A 12,865-nucleotide genomic window follows, 5' to 3' on the forward strand; every position below is an offset into this window, starting at 1 on the left:
GGCAAACGAAATGACTATCGCCAAGAACGTCCTCATCACTGGAGCCGCCGGTTTTGTCGGCCAGCTCCTCGCCAAAGAGCTACTCAGCGACCCCAAATACACAGTCACGCTTACCGACGTCATCGAGCCTCCTATCCCAGTCGGCGCATTGCATCCGGAGAATGCTACAGTGATCAAGGCCGATCTGCTTAAATCGGCCAGCACGGTAGTCCACAAGTCGCTGGATTGCATCTACATTTTCCATGGCATCATGTCCTCTGGGTCAGAAGAGAACTTTGAGCTCGGGTTCACGGTTAATGTCGATTCAACAAGGGCGCTCCTCGATGTTGTCAGACTCACTGTTCCCGGCATCCGGGTCATCTACGCCTCGTCACAGGCCGTGTATGGTCTGCCTGTACCCGATGTAGTCGACGAGAACGTTGTACCAACTCCGCAATCGTCGTATGGCTCCGAAAAGCTCATCTGCGAACAGTTGATTAACGATTTCACGCGCAAGGGCTTCATCGATGGTTTCGCGCTCCGATTTCCAACTATCTCTGTTCGACCTGGCAAGCCAACTGCCGCTGCGTCGTCATTTGTGTCCGGCATGATCCGCGAGCCGTTGAGTGGGATCGAATGTGTTATTCCGGTACAAGACCGGTCCTTAGTGTCATGGATCTGCTCACCCAAGACCCTCGTCGCCAACCTCCTCTACGCGCTGACGATGCCGTCCGACGTGCTGCCCAAGCATATCCGGTTTGTCAATCTACCCGGTATCGGCGTCAGCATTCAGGAAATGATGGATGCGCTCGAAAAGGTGGCCGGCCCAGAAGTTTTGGAGTTGCTGAAAGAAGAGGATATTCCCGAAGTTCGGGCAATTTTGTACTCATGGCCGCAGAAGTTTGATAACACGCGTGCATACAAGATGGGATTCAAGCCCGATCAGCCATTCGAGGAGACGGTCAGGGATCATCAACGGCTATTGGTGAAGTCTAAGGCTAAGGCAGTATACGGTTACACTGCATAAATGTCTGCATGCGATGGATATATATTAACCTCTAGCTCATTATATCAGTACTTAAGTATGTAATGCATTGTCCAGATAACTGTTAAATCATCTAAGTTCTCCACGCGTCCCAATCTGTTCCGCGTTAATATAACGGTTTAGCGCGCAGCGAATAATATTTTTGTTAAACAACGGCAAATAGTTCCAGAACAGTTCCAACCTTGGCACGCCAGATCATATCCATAATACGATTGGCGCTAACAAATCGATGATAAGATGACCCATTGTCGTCGTTGGAGTTCATTTCTTTTTCCTGAAACCGCTTTTCTGTCGAAGTCGCATTATATACTAATAATGTACATCGCAATACCTAAATGCCGCTGCTCTTCTAGCCTCTGGGAGGCATGTTAAAATCTCACTATTTAGATAATAGTTTGTACATCATATATACATGTAATTTACCTCAGATAAAATGATATCCATTCTGCTCCGGTACCCGGTCACGCGTCGTGATCAGGATCGGGGTCGTGACAACAGACGCAGAGTTTGTTACCGTCCGGATCACGGAAATATGCTCCATAATAATTAGGATGATACTCAGGCCTCAAACCGGGCTTGCCTTCGTCAGTTCCACCTCTGGCGATTGCGATGTCATAGCATTTGTCGACAGTCGTTCGATTGGGCGCAAGCAAAGCAACCATGTGTCCGTTGCCAGAAGTGGCTATATTTCCGTCATAAGGCTGTCCAATTAACAATAACGGGCGTGCTACGCCCGCTTGCACCCATCCAGCCCAAGACTTCTCAGGCTCCGTGAACTTCAATGTGAGTCCAAGAGCTTCCGATATACACGAATAGAATGTGAAAGCTCGTGGAAAGTCTGTAACTCCAATATAAATGTGAGAGAACATTAAGCTTTGTTAGGCTGTGACAACTCGAAACCGCGGTGGTTCACGTGTTAAGCGGTTTGGCAAGTAACTCTTCGGAGGCTTATAACGTCTCAATCGCGCCCTTCTTCAACGTTCATTTGGTGCAATAGTGGTTGCATTCCTGGTGGTCAATGTGCTAAAATCTGGGTTAGGGTAGTAGGAATATTAGAACCTTTTTAACTCTGGCGCGTTTCGGTTCAGATCTGTCAATTACTTCGTCAACCAGGGTAGTTTTCTGCAGTTCAGCAATCGCCGGTGATTCTATCTGCTTGAAACGATTGTAAAACGAGTCCAAGCATTCAGTGCGTTTAATATCATAGATCCCTTTGTCGGAAGTGGCATTATCCGAGTTATATTATTAATTGTAGACGGACTAGGAAGGCGGACTCGGTTGAGGGGTGTAGCTCGGAAGATGTGGATATTGCATCTCGGTAGATTGAATATTAAGATTCGCCCGCACTGCCCCGGCACATGTCATCAAAAATTAAATAAATTGCAGTATTGACAACTAGATATACAACTAATATTGGAGTAAAATACATTGTCTAAGTTACGAAACGTCCATCGGCACCGCTCCCGTCGTCGACGCCGTAACAGCACCACCGCCGAGCTCGACGCTGCCCGAGTCGCTGATATACCGATTGGCGTACTGCGACAGATACTCGACGCTCCGATCTTTGTCCAAAAAGAGCGTGTAGCTCCGCTTCACATCGTCCACCTCCACAACATTCGCTTTACGCTTCGCAGCCGCGAGATGCGCAACAGCAATTAGGTTGGCCGCGTACCGTAAACTCGTCTCGACTCCTATCTTGGCCAGTATCGCCAATGCGTCTGGACTGAGCTCGACTTCTTCCTCCTGAGCACGAATGTTCAAGATCTCCCGGATCTCCTCTGGAGAATAAGATGACGTCGAGATAATAATGACTCGATCCAACAAATCCGCCGGCAGACCGTGCGGCGATTTATAATTCGTTCCCCGAGTTCTCGACATGCCACGGTTCGTGGCCATAATCACAACAGGCGCGAGGTCATCTTCCAGTGCTCGATTGATGTATGAAAAACTTTCGATATCCAGCATATGCACTTCATCAATAAAAAGCACACCCGGACAGATCTCGGCCTTGCCCTCTTCCTTCCACTCGCCAACCTTTGCATTGATCTGATCTCGCACTTCTGACCGAATCTCGCCCGTGTCTCCGGAAAACAGCGCCAGGAACCCCTGAGTGCGCGAGTTGATCACATCAATTTCATGTAGCGAAACCGTGTGCACTGTCTCTTTCCGCTTCTGAATTTCTCCCTCTGGACATTGCACGAATTTGGTATCTGCGCCCATCGCATCGTAATCTCTAGCGCGTGCGTATGACCTGCCGAGCTTCGTCACGGCTCCAGAAGCCTTGTCAATCGAGACAACGTCGCCTGCAAGTACTTTCTCCTTGCTAAGCGACTCTATCATCTTCGTACCAAGGTCATAGACTGTCTCCATATCCGTAGTTTTGATTGTCAACTTTCCCTGCTTGTGACCCTACAAATTGTTAGCTTAGTCGAACATCGAGTCGAAATGCATACTCCAGTAATTGATCTATCGATCTGAATTTCGACAACTTCGCCCTCAATAATCTCACTCTCCTCCTTAATCCTCACTCCGATACTTTTTCTAAACGCCTGCGTCAACGCCTCGGTCTTCGACATCTCCAACGAAAATATCTCGGAGCCGCCAACCATCGTAAACGGTACATCCTCCCCCAAGCTCTGCGCAATCCCCATGGCAATCGCAGTCTTGCCAGTACTAGGCGGTCCAGCCATCAACACCGCCCGCCCCGCAATCCGGCCTTCTTTGATCATCTGCAGAATCACGCCGGCGGCTTTGCGCGCCTTAAGCTGGCCGACCATGCCTTGCGACGTGTGCCGCGGTTCGAGAGTCATGTCACTTTCTAGACCGAGCCCAGTAATATGGGAATGTGATGCTACGAGGCCGAGACCTCGTAGCTCTTTGGCCTGTGCGATTGTTGAGATGGACTAGTACATTAGCTTGATCGGGCCAATATTATAATGTGGGGCTTACCATTCTGATTCCGAAATTCTGGTAATATCAGGCAGAGCCAGAATTCCACTGAACGATATTCTAGACAGGGAAATGGTATTTCCGATCTCCCGCAGTTGATAAGCTGCTTATTTGTGGACGTGGAAAGATCTTAGAGAAGGTCGAGAGACTTTCAAACTTTCAGAATGGGTAGATTAGAGTTACAGCGTACGTTTCAGCACGCGTTGAAAAATAAACCTCCTCTCCTGCCCATACAATCTTAAAATTGTAAATAAACGAAAAGTAGTACGGTCGAGGTTTGAGTTTAACATAATGATGGTCTGCACTGTCATAAATCTACTTATCTATTTATTTGACGTTTCCGGTTCATTTCACGGTAACTAGGGTGATTGACCTTTCATTAAAGAATTGAAGGATTAATTGATGATTGTTTTAACCAACCGAAATCTGTACTTCCTGTAATCGATAAGTGCAGAATACTTACTAATTCCTTTTGCGTAGTGTAGTGTTGGTACACACAGTATTCAGTGTCCAATTGCCATTCAGTTAGACAGAGGGAGTTGGAACACTACTGAGTGGACCAGAAAAGCGTCAAACGCGACTGAAAAGGGCCCAGAAGAAAACGGCATTGATTTTACAAGACCCGAAACTTCAAGCTATGTTATCTTCCCAAAAGGATTACATGCCGGTGGTCGCTACTAGGTAGCCTAAATGTACGAGTGATATGACGGACTTACGATCTGCCTAGTAGGTCAAAGCCAGGTAACAAATATAAAACTCCAAATCAATTATATGTGCATCCTGCTTGTCCATGTAAGGTTAACCCTAACCTTGTAAACTGCAGGCTTGACACTTGAGCTTGCGCATGTCGCCGGCTGGAACTGCTCGATACTTGCCAATCACGGATCGCTTATGTTTTGCGAATTTGTGGTCTCGCCATGTTTGTGAATAGTATTATAAATTGTTTTATTTTGCACCTTCGATGCTAAGTCCCAAAATTAATGGTCACAATTACTATATACAACCAAAAACGTAGACACACAGATTTACATATGCACGTGACTCATATCACGTGACTATGAATCTCAAAATTGCCCGCTAGTGACACAGCAATTTGGTATCTTTGGAGTCTCACGTGTGCTGTTTGCGCGCCAGTTCTTCCCATAGAGTTTCTCCCCCGCAATTATTTCTGCCGTGAATCGAGCCGGACTCTTCAGTTGGCTGTATTTGAAATATCGAATTTGATTAACTGTTATATTTTTACATTCTCAAATTTATCTGGCGCGTTTATACGGAAGAAAGCCGGCGATGATGGGCTGTCTCGTGCAAGAGACTTCGCGTCTGGCTCCCTCGTGTTACGGTCCTACAACCCAAGATCAGCCGCAATCACAGTTCAGACAATTAGCAGATCCTGTAGATATGCCAGAAAATGGGCTGTCTACTCCAATTGTGCATCACGTTCTTCCGCCGGTGGCTGACGATCAACAGTCCCTAGCGTCGGCGACGAATCTATCAGCGGCCACTGCAACTGCGATCTCCCAACGGCCAGCAAAGAGGACTCCACCCGATGACCGGATGTCAATCAGCAACTTGATGGCTGCAGACTCTTTCACGCCAGTATTAACCAACCAGCATCAGCCACATCTAGAGTCAGTCGAGCTGACTTTACCAACAAATCATTTGACAGTGCATGAGTTACCACACAGCGAGCTGTCTCGTAGAATAGCAACTTCAGTTTCTGGGCCAACGCTTGAAGATCTATTTAATGATGAAGATGACGATGATGATAATGATAATGATGATGATATTCCGCCGGAAGCAAGCGTGACGGAGCTCAATACCCACAACGAATTCGAAGATGCAGATGAGGAGGAGCACGAAGTAGAGGAAGATGATGATGCCGAACCAATCGAGCCGGATCATTATTACAGTGGCACTGTTCCTGTTTTTAAACCTGTAAGTGTCAGCAACTCATTTTTTAGACAGTTGCTAAGTGCAAGATATAGACTATGGAGCAATTTCAATCATTCCCCAAGTTCATCAAGAAGATTGACGATTATGGCATGAAAGTTGGCATTGTTAAAGTGATTCCTCCACCAGAATGGTACGATTGATATTTAGCTGAGACGATGTGGTCGATATCCATAAGATGCTAATTACGAGTAGGACCACCGCGCTGCCTGACGTTGCTGAGCAATTAAGATCGATTCGCATCCGACAGCCAATTGTCCAACATATCAACGGTAGCCAAGGCGTGTTCAGCCAGACTAATATTGAGAAGCAGCGCTCGTACTCGCTACCACAATGGCGCAAAGTCACTGAGGAGTCAGATCACCAACCGCCCGCTCGCCGCGGCGAACGTCGTAAGGGTGCCGATTCAAAATTGAGGCTAAGTCCGCAGAAGAGGCAACGCACAATGTCCAGCGTAGCTGATAGTTCAGCTGACTCAACACAAGGCTCTGACATACCGCAGAAATCTAAACGACGAAACGGCGAATTGTCCGCGCAGGAGTCAGCTGAATTTGAAAATTTTGACTATCGTTTCAATGCGTCAGAGTTCACACCCGAGCGTTGCGAGGAACTAGAACGGATTTACTGGAAAACAATCACATACAATAATCCCATGTATGGCGCGGACATGCTTGGAAGTCTTTTCACTGATGCAACGAAAGAATGGAATGTGGCGCACCTAGACAACGTACTGAACGATTTGGGAATGGATTTACCTGGTGTAAATACAGCTTATTTATATTTTGGCATGTGGAAGAGCACGTTCTCGTGGCATGTTGAGGATATGGATCTTTATTCGATCAACTATCTCCATTTTGGAGCTCCGAAGCAATGGTATTCGATTTCGCAGAAGGATGAGAAACGGTTCTTCAATATTATGCGAAGCGAATGGCCGGATGAGTACAAGAAGTGCAAGGAATTTCTACGTCATAAGACTTTCTTGGTGTCACCCAAGTACCTTGCAGATCATGGGATTAAGGTGAATAAGCTTGTGCATAATCAAGGAGAGTTTGTTATTACGTTCCCCTTTGGCTATCATTCTGGGTATAATCTGGGGTACAACTGCGCAGAGAGTGTTAATTTCGCGACCGAGAGATGGCTGCAGATTGGTGCCAGGGCAAAAAAATGCAAGTGTGTCTCGGATGCAGTTGATATCGATGTCGAAGACTTAGCCTATAGGCTAAAGATGAAGAAACGGCTTGCAATGCGGATAAAGCGTGAGATGGAGGAGAAGCAGAATGACGGGGCCATTGCAGCTGCGACCAGTCAAGAAGGCATGTCAGGTGGTTCCTCCTGCCAAAACTCGTTACCGAAGTCAAATGGATCGCCGTTCTTGGGAATGGCATCAAATGTACTAAATGGTGTTGAACCTGGATCAGGTACGGCTGTTGTGCAACCTGCGATTGTGCCGAATGAAAAGCAACGTTTACCTGCAGGTATATCAGGTACAGGCCCAGAGCCGTTGCAAGATGTCAGCAATTCTTCGACGATCGGGATTGTAGATCGATGAACTGCATTGGCCATAACGAGTAATTACTTAATCATGTTAGATCTGTTGTGGGCATTTATGTATATTTAAAAGTACAGGAACTGTAATGCATTTTATATCCTTGTATGGTATACGCAATTATTTACCAGCACTCAAAGACCCGTCCCAAAACTGTACTTGCAAATCCAATACTATACCTCTCTTTACAACTTCATTTCCCTCTTCAGCTGCCGTCTTGTCGCTTCCGCCTTCTGTACGCTGCTGCCGTCAGAAGTAACGAACGACGGCAAGAAGGTCTTCCTTGAGTTCGGAGGACGCGTACTCTTCTGGGAATGGAGTTGGATTGAGAACAATGAGCTGGACTCCATGATTCTGGAAGATCCACTCACAGAGCTCAAGTCCAAAACTCCAGAGACGGTCATTGTAGTCGATGACCACTCTCGTGAGAACTCCCGCGTATATTCTCACCAGAAGTTGTCGGAACTAATTGAGTCTCGATCCAACGTCGGAGTTAATTTCCGCTTGCGGGTCGTTTCGCTGGAGGTTTGTCGCAGAGCCATTGTTGTTGGCGCACACAGGAGAAGGGTCGGAGTATAGAGAACGAGAGGAGAGATCAAGTGGAAAGATTAGTAACACCAGTGGGATCAGGCGGAGATATTTATTATCAGACGTTAAGTCACCCATATCAATGTTTTGCGGTGATGCGTCGAACGCGAGTAATTTATTTAGTTGAGATTGGCCCTGGCCGTGCGCCAACAGACAGTTCAACCCGGGATCCTGCCCCGACATCCGTAACACAAGAACTTCTCACATCCGGTTCTATGATCTAAACTTACCGTCTCACGGTTATACATTATCGTCACGGTTTTCCGTCACAGTTTTACGTTACCGTCTTTCTCACATACGGCTGACCGTCATACAGCGCTTATAAGAAACCCTGAACTTCAAGAGATCTATGAGCCCGACAGGCATACGCGTACTATATTTCTCTGATTGTCAGCCACGAATCAGACTCCTGGGCTGTGCAAAATACGGGAAGACAATCGAATTGATCACGCGAGCATATTCATTTTCGCAGTATTTCCAGTGGGAGCGGCAAGAAATTTTGAATAGGTAACAAATCGCTCTCACACCGCCGGTATGGGTATTACCTTCTAGTTCTGGACGATTGGTGTTAGTAAACCAATCTCTTTGGTCTTGGTCGCGGCAATTGATGGTTACTGATACTTGTGTGTTGACGTTTTTTGAGAGATTAACTATGAATCTTGTCATTCGAAGTCGACCAGTCGCAATTGGACTTGGTTCCCGTAATAGCCGAACTAAGAGTATTAATCCGTGCTTAAATTCAACCATACATTATGTCGTGATACCACCCTATAGATAGACAAAAGAAAAATGCTCCACTTGAATTTGCACCTTGGTTGTATAATAGCTTGTGTCAATCATCAAAGAAATTATCTTTCTCAATGCCTGTATCATTCGACTCCGGTTGAACAATATAATCTGCGAGATTATACCGAGGTGGTAAAATGCAGTGGCTGTCAAGATCGTAATCCACTCCGGATTGTAACACGAGTGGGACTGAAACTTCCATCAAATTTGTTCCACCGCCATTGTACGAAACTCTGGCTGCAACATGTACTTCGTGTGTGTGCGTCAAGCCCATGATTCGAAAGTCTGGCACACAGTGAGAAATGTCAATCCCGTTCGGTATCACTTTGTCGTCGATTCTAAACCTTGCTGGACCGCTGTTGGTCAGCGATTCAAGAGGTACGCTTATATCCGTCTTGAAGCAAAGAAGGTCGGCCGGTTCCGAGATAAAGCGGTGACGGTTAGCAAATCCTGAGTCGCGGGCCCTCATGGTTATGATCAGGCTCTTGAGTATTAAGGACAAGATGCCGGATATCCGCGAAATGTCGTCAACTTGTACAGTGATGTACAGCCTCGGACGCAATCTATCAAACACGAGCATATTACTTCTATCAAGCTCAATCTCGATCACCGCAGGAACATCGACGAATGTAATCCTAGTGCCGAGCGAAACCAATTTCATCGCACCGCTAGCTTTTGGGAGCGCACCCGGCACGAAATAAGAATTTGGCAATTTCCTAGATTTTGTCGAGTTGGTATAAACACGCGAAACCCTCTTACTGGGAGTGGGAATATTCCAGTTGGGATCTTTTGCGTGAACCAACGACGCGGAGATAACCGTAATCGGCGCCGATTTTGACATATTCCAGTTGTAGAACTTTGGCCGATCAGCGATAGCGACGAGCTTGTAGTCAATTTGACGGAAATTGTTGCGTTTCAGCGATGGAGGGAGCAGAATATCACTGTAACCTGACGGGGAGCGTGTGGGTTCACACTTCCACGGTAATCCAACCATCGAGAAATCCTTGAAGTATTCCTTAATCCGCACCGGACAACCACATTGCGAAAACACCGGGACGTTGACGATAAAGGGAAAAGTATGCTCGCCAGCAGGAAGCTCAGTGGCTTTCGGATGCTGGAAGAGCGAGACAATAATGTTCACGTGGGTGTGCTTTTCGCCGGTGCTGCTGACACTCATAGCCACAAACGGATCTGACACTGATCCGTCCGTGTTGCCTATGTCAATGCCCGTGTAATTTCCTGAAGATGGCTCGATACGCGTCATGGACACACCTTTGAATTGGATTTTTATGTCGTCGAGCACAGTTGGCTTCTCCAGCCTGAGCTGGATCGTACCAGATACTGGATTGCCAACAGATACCACAGGATTGTCCACTGAAATTATCAGTTCAGTATTTATGTTGAAAGCAAACAAGCAGAAACTTACCATTAAGGACTAACTTTGGCATGACTGTTGAAAGTCGATCTGATAATTATCTAAAGAAGATGATTATGGAAGAATATGAATTGTACGGCGTTGTAGCAGCTGCTGATAAGAGTCTGCCACATTGCGCCGCAACAGACTGACAGTAGCAGTATGCGAATTGATGCTATAGATTCACAACACGCGCAGCCTGCTACAATTGCAGGATACCGATCAACGATTGTTAACAGATGGACAGATCACTTTTACGAGCGATCTACTGATCGCAGCGTAACCCTGTTTGTCCAGCAACAGGCAAATTAAAACTGGTCGATGCAACTAAGCAAGAGCCAAGCCCTGGCCCAGTATCGCCAAATAAGGTTAGATGAGGCCGGTGCCCTATCGCTTAGTCCTTAGTGACGGTTAAGTTACCTGAGATTCAACTGAACTCAGCTTGGTATCAGACCGTTTAATAAAAGCTTGCCCGATGCTCTTTTTACTGCACCAAGGCAATGTTCGGTGTAAGGTCCCGTCACTTGTATGTTTGCTTGCTTAAACCCTGTTCGATTTGGAAGTCCGCACAAGCAGATCATTTCATGAAGTATAAATCTACCATTTTATTCACATTAGCTGAACTAATTCATGCGCGATTATTTATAATATCTCGTCAAGAGTCATAAGCTACTCCAATCCAGGCGCGAGATCTCTCCGATTCCGCCAACCCCCCGGTGACAATCTATCATTATTAGCACCAGAACCAAAGTTGCACAATTGTCAGTTGCTATCTCATTTCTCCTAGGACGATGAGCAAAGTCGGATTCCTCCACTTTTCCATATTCCCTGCAACAAGTCACTCGGAATATCGAGTTTCGTAGAAATGGCCGATTGCGCACATCGATCTGCTGCCTTCCTACACTCGTGCCTATTGATGAAAATTCAGGGATATAACCACCAATGCCACGAGACGCGGAAGAGGAGGAGAGTCAACTTTGAAAATTTTCCAGCTGAATCAACAAAAAGCAGCTTTGGACTCTCATAGCTTGATGGAGCATTCACAACTCTTGAACCTTCTTTAGCGGCTCGCCGGAAACAAGACCAGAAGTCACAGCGCGTCAGGAAGAGTACTACTAACAGATTTGTGACAATCACATAATGACAATAGTGCACCGATATTCTCGGCTATACATAGAAGAGTACGACAGCATGAGGGATGTTGCCTTCGTCGTGGCTCCACCAACTCCGCTACATGCGTGGATGAAGGGTGAGTTGTTGAGAAATATATATCTCCGATGAAGTTCAGGAATCAGTTCAGAAATATTGCGTCATCATAGCTATGTATCAGGCACGTCATCAAGCATGAACACCAAGAGTGATCTCTTAACGAGAGCTAGGTACTGTTCGTGGTTTCTCGGTCTACCAGTTGTGATGGCCGGGTAATGTCATTCAGTCAAAGCAAATGATATTTGAAGATAAAGTGCCACTTGCGTACGGGCCACCAAACCTTACAATTTCCGTGCTTGCCTAAAGTAAGCACGATGAGCTTGATATTTTGCTGTTCAATATCCACTGCTGACATTGCCTAATTGTGATTATTGTCAAATTCCGCACCATGGCTACTACGAATCTCGGAACGGCACTCACCATCGGCGGCACCGGAATGCTGGCGTCCGCAACTCATTGGCTGGCGGCCAGGTCGGACAAGACAATCGTAGTCGCGCGCCAGGCAAGCAGGTTCACCCGTGGCGATGTGCGCTTAGTGCCTGTAAATGCAGATTGGAAGCACCCGTCCTTTGCACCATTGATCGCTGAGGCAATCAGAAAGGTAGGTCCCATACGGCAGGTACTACTATGGCTTCACGATCCTGAAGCTCTAATTCCTTTGCTGTTGCCACTGATTGGAACCGGGCGAGTGGTGTTAGTACTTGGCAGCAGCCAGAGTCAGCCTGTGACTCCGCCGGGCATTGCATCTTTCACCACTGTTCGTCTGGGAAGCATGAAAACAGCTTCCGGTCGCCGCTGGCATACCGATGATGAAATCAGCGAAGGCGCGATAGCTGCGCTACAAGATGGCCAGTCACGCATAATTGGTGATCTCGTCGGGCTTGATTAAGGCAATGAATATTTTTGGACGGTGTGCGAGACATTAGCGGGCCTGCTTCTTGCCACAAGCGCGGCACAGTGCTGAGCATTTTCGTCACCATTAAACCAGCCAATGATAACAGAAGGAGTCGCATCTGACGTTGACTAGACATGATGAATTGAATCAAGTTGAAACGAATATATGTAATGAATTGAATCAAGTTGGCACGAACACATGTAATAAATGCACACGTAAAGACGCGCGTTTAACGCGTTTAACGCGTTTACTCGTATATCACTGTATTCTAAAATCGATAATTATCTGCTTTTTCGCGACTAAAATATAGGAAATTATCTCGCACCAACTGGCCCATGTCCTGGCCCCGCCCGCGAGCCAGTAACGTCTGTTCGTTGGTATGACCGAATGAAACTGCAACTTTCGATCAAGACGAGGGGCTACGATAGAGTTCAATTCGACTCAATTAGACTTCCAGTTCAGTAAACCTGATATATATGAAATTTGCGCCATCTCCGACTTAAT

General features: G+C 46.6%; 6 protein-coding genes across 6 annotated transcripts; 3 read left to right on the plus strand and 3 right to left on the minus strand.

The window, feature by feature from the left end:
- Window positions 1-10: 10 nt before the first annotated feature.
- Window positions 11-1,006, plus strand: V1508DRAFT_405915 (uncharacterized protein; the record flags this gene model as incomplete). The annotated part of the gene is made up of 1 exon (XM_066938727.1): window positions 11-1,006. One exon carries the CDS (start codon window positions 11-13, stop codon window positions 1,004-1,006), a length of 996 nt encoding a protein of 331 aa, XP_066793952.1.
- A 215-nt stretch (window positions 1,007-1,221) lies between these two features.
- On the minus strand, window positions 1,222-2,007 carry V1508DRAFT_232476 (VOC family protein). Its single transcript, XM_066936320.1, has 2 exons — window positions 1,448-2,007; window positions 1,222-1,399 (listed from the first exon to the last, which is right to left on the minus strand). Exon 1 carries the CDS (start codon window positions 1,891-1,893, stop codon window positions 1,486-1,488), a length of 408 nt encoding a protein of 135 aa, XP_066793953.1. The 5' UTR covers window positions 1,894-2,007; the 3' UTR covers window positions 1,222-1,399; window positions 1,448-1,485.
- A 306-nt stretch (window positions 2,008-2,313) lies between these two features.
- V1508DRAFT_423118 (TIP49 C-terminus-domain-containing protein) lies at window positions 2,314-4,189 on the minus strand. Its single transcript, XM_066941128.1, has 3 exons — window positions 3,974-4,189; window positions 3,478-3,927; window positions 2,314-3,433 (listed from the first exon to the last, which is right to left on the minus strand). The coding sequence occupies exons 1-3, from the start codon at window positions 3,974-3,976 to the stop codon at window positions 2,462-2,464; spliced, it is 1,425 nt and encodes a 474-aa protein (XP_066793954.1). The 5' UTR covers window positions 3,977-4,189; the 3' UTR covers window positions 2,314-2,461.
- A 912-nt stretch (window positions 4,190-5,101) lies between these two features.
- Window positions 5,102-7,642, plus strand: V1508DRAFT_423120 (JmjC domain, hydroxylase-domain-containing protein). Its single transcript, XM_066941129.1, has 3 exons — window positions 5,102-5,908; window positions 5,959-6,056; window positions 6,119-7,642. The coding sequence occupies exons 1-3, from the start codon at window positions 5,261-5,263 to the stop codon at window positions 7,470-7,472; spliced, it is 2,100 nt and encodes a 699-aa protein (XP_066793955.1). The 5' UTR covers window positions 5,102-5,260; the 3' UTR covers window positions 7,473-7,642.
- Window positions 7,643-8,889: 1,247 nt separating this feature from the next.
- V1508DRAFT_405917 (uncharacterized protein) lies at window positions 8,890-10,291 on the minus strand (the record flags this gene model as incomplete). The annotated part of the gene is made up of 2 exons (XM_066938728.1): window positions 8,890-10,217; window positions 10,270-10,291. The coding sequence occupies 2 exons, from the start codon at window positions 10,289-10,291 to the stop codon at window positions 8,890-8,892; spliced, it is 1,350 nt and encodes a 449-aa protein (XP_066793956.1).
- Window positions 10,292-11,569: 1,278 nt separating this feature from the next.
- Window positions 11,570-12,422, plus strand: V1508DRAFT_232589 (uncharacterized protein). The gene has a single exon (XM_066936321.1). The coding sequence runs from the start codon at window positions 11,855-11,857 to the stop codon at window positions 12,353-12,355; it is 501 nt and encodes a 166-aa protein (XP_066793957.1). The 5' UTR covers window positions 11,570-11,854; the 3' UTR covers window positions 12,356-12,422.
- Window positions 12,423-12,865: the final 443 nt, after the last annotated feature.

This window comes from Lipomyces doorenjongii (assembly GCF_038497915.1).
Source record: "Lipomyces doorenjongii strain NRRL Y-27504 unplaced genomic scaffold V1508scaffold_55, whole genome shotgun sequence".
NCBI classification, from domain to species: Eukaryota; Fungi; Ascomycota; class Lipomycetes; order Lipomycetales; family Lipomycetaceae; genus Lipomyces; species Lipomyces doorenjongii.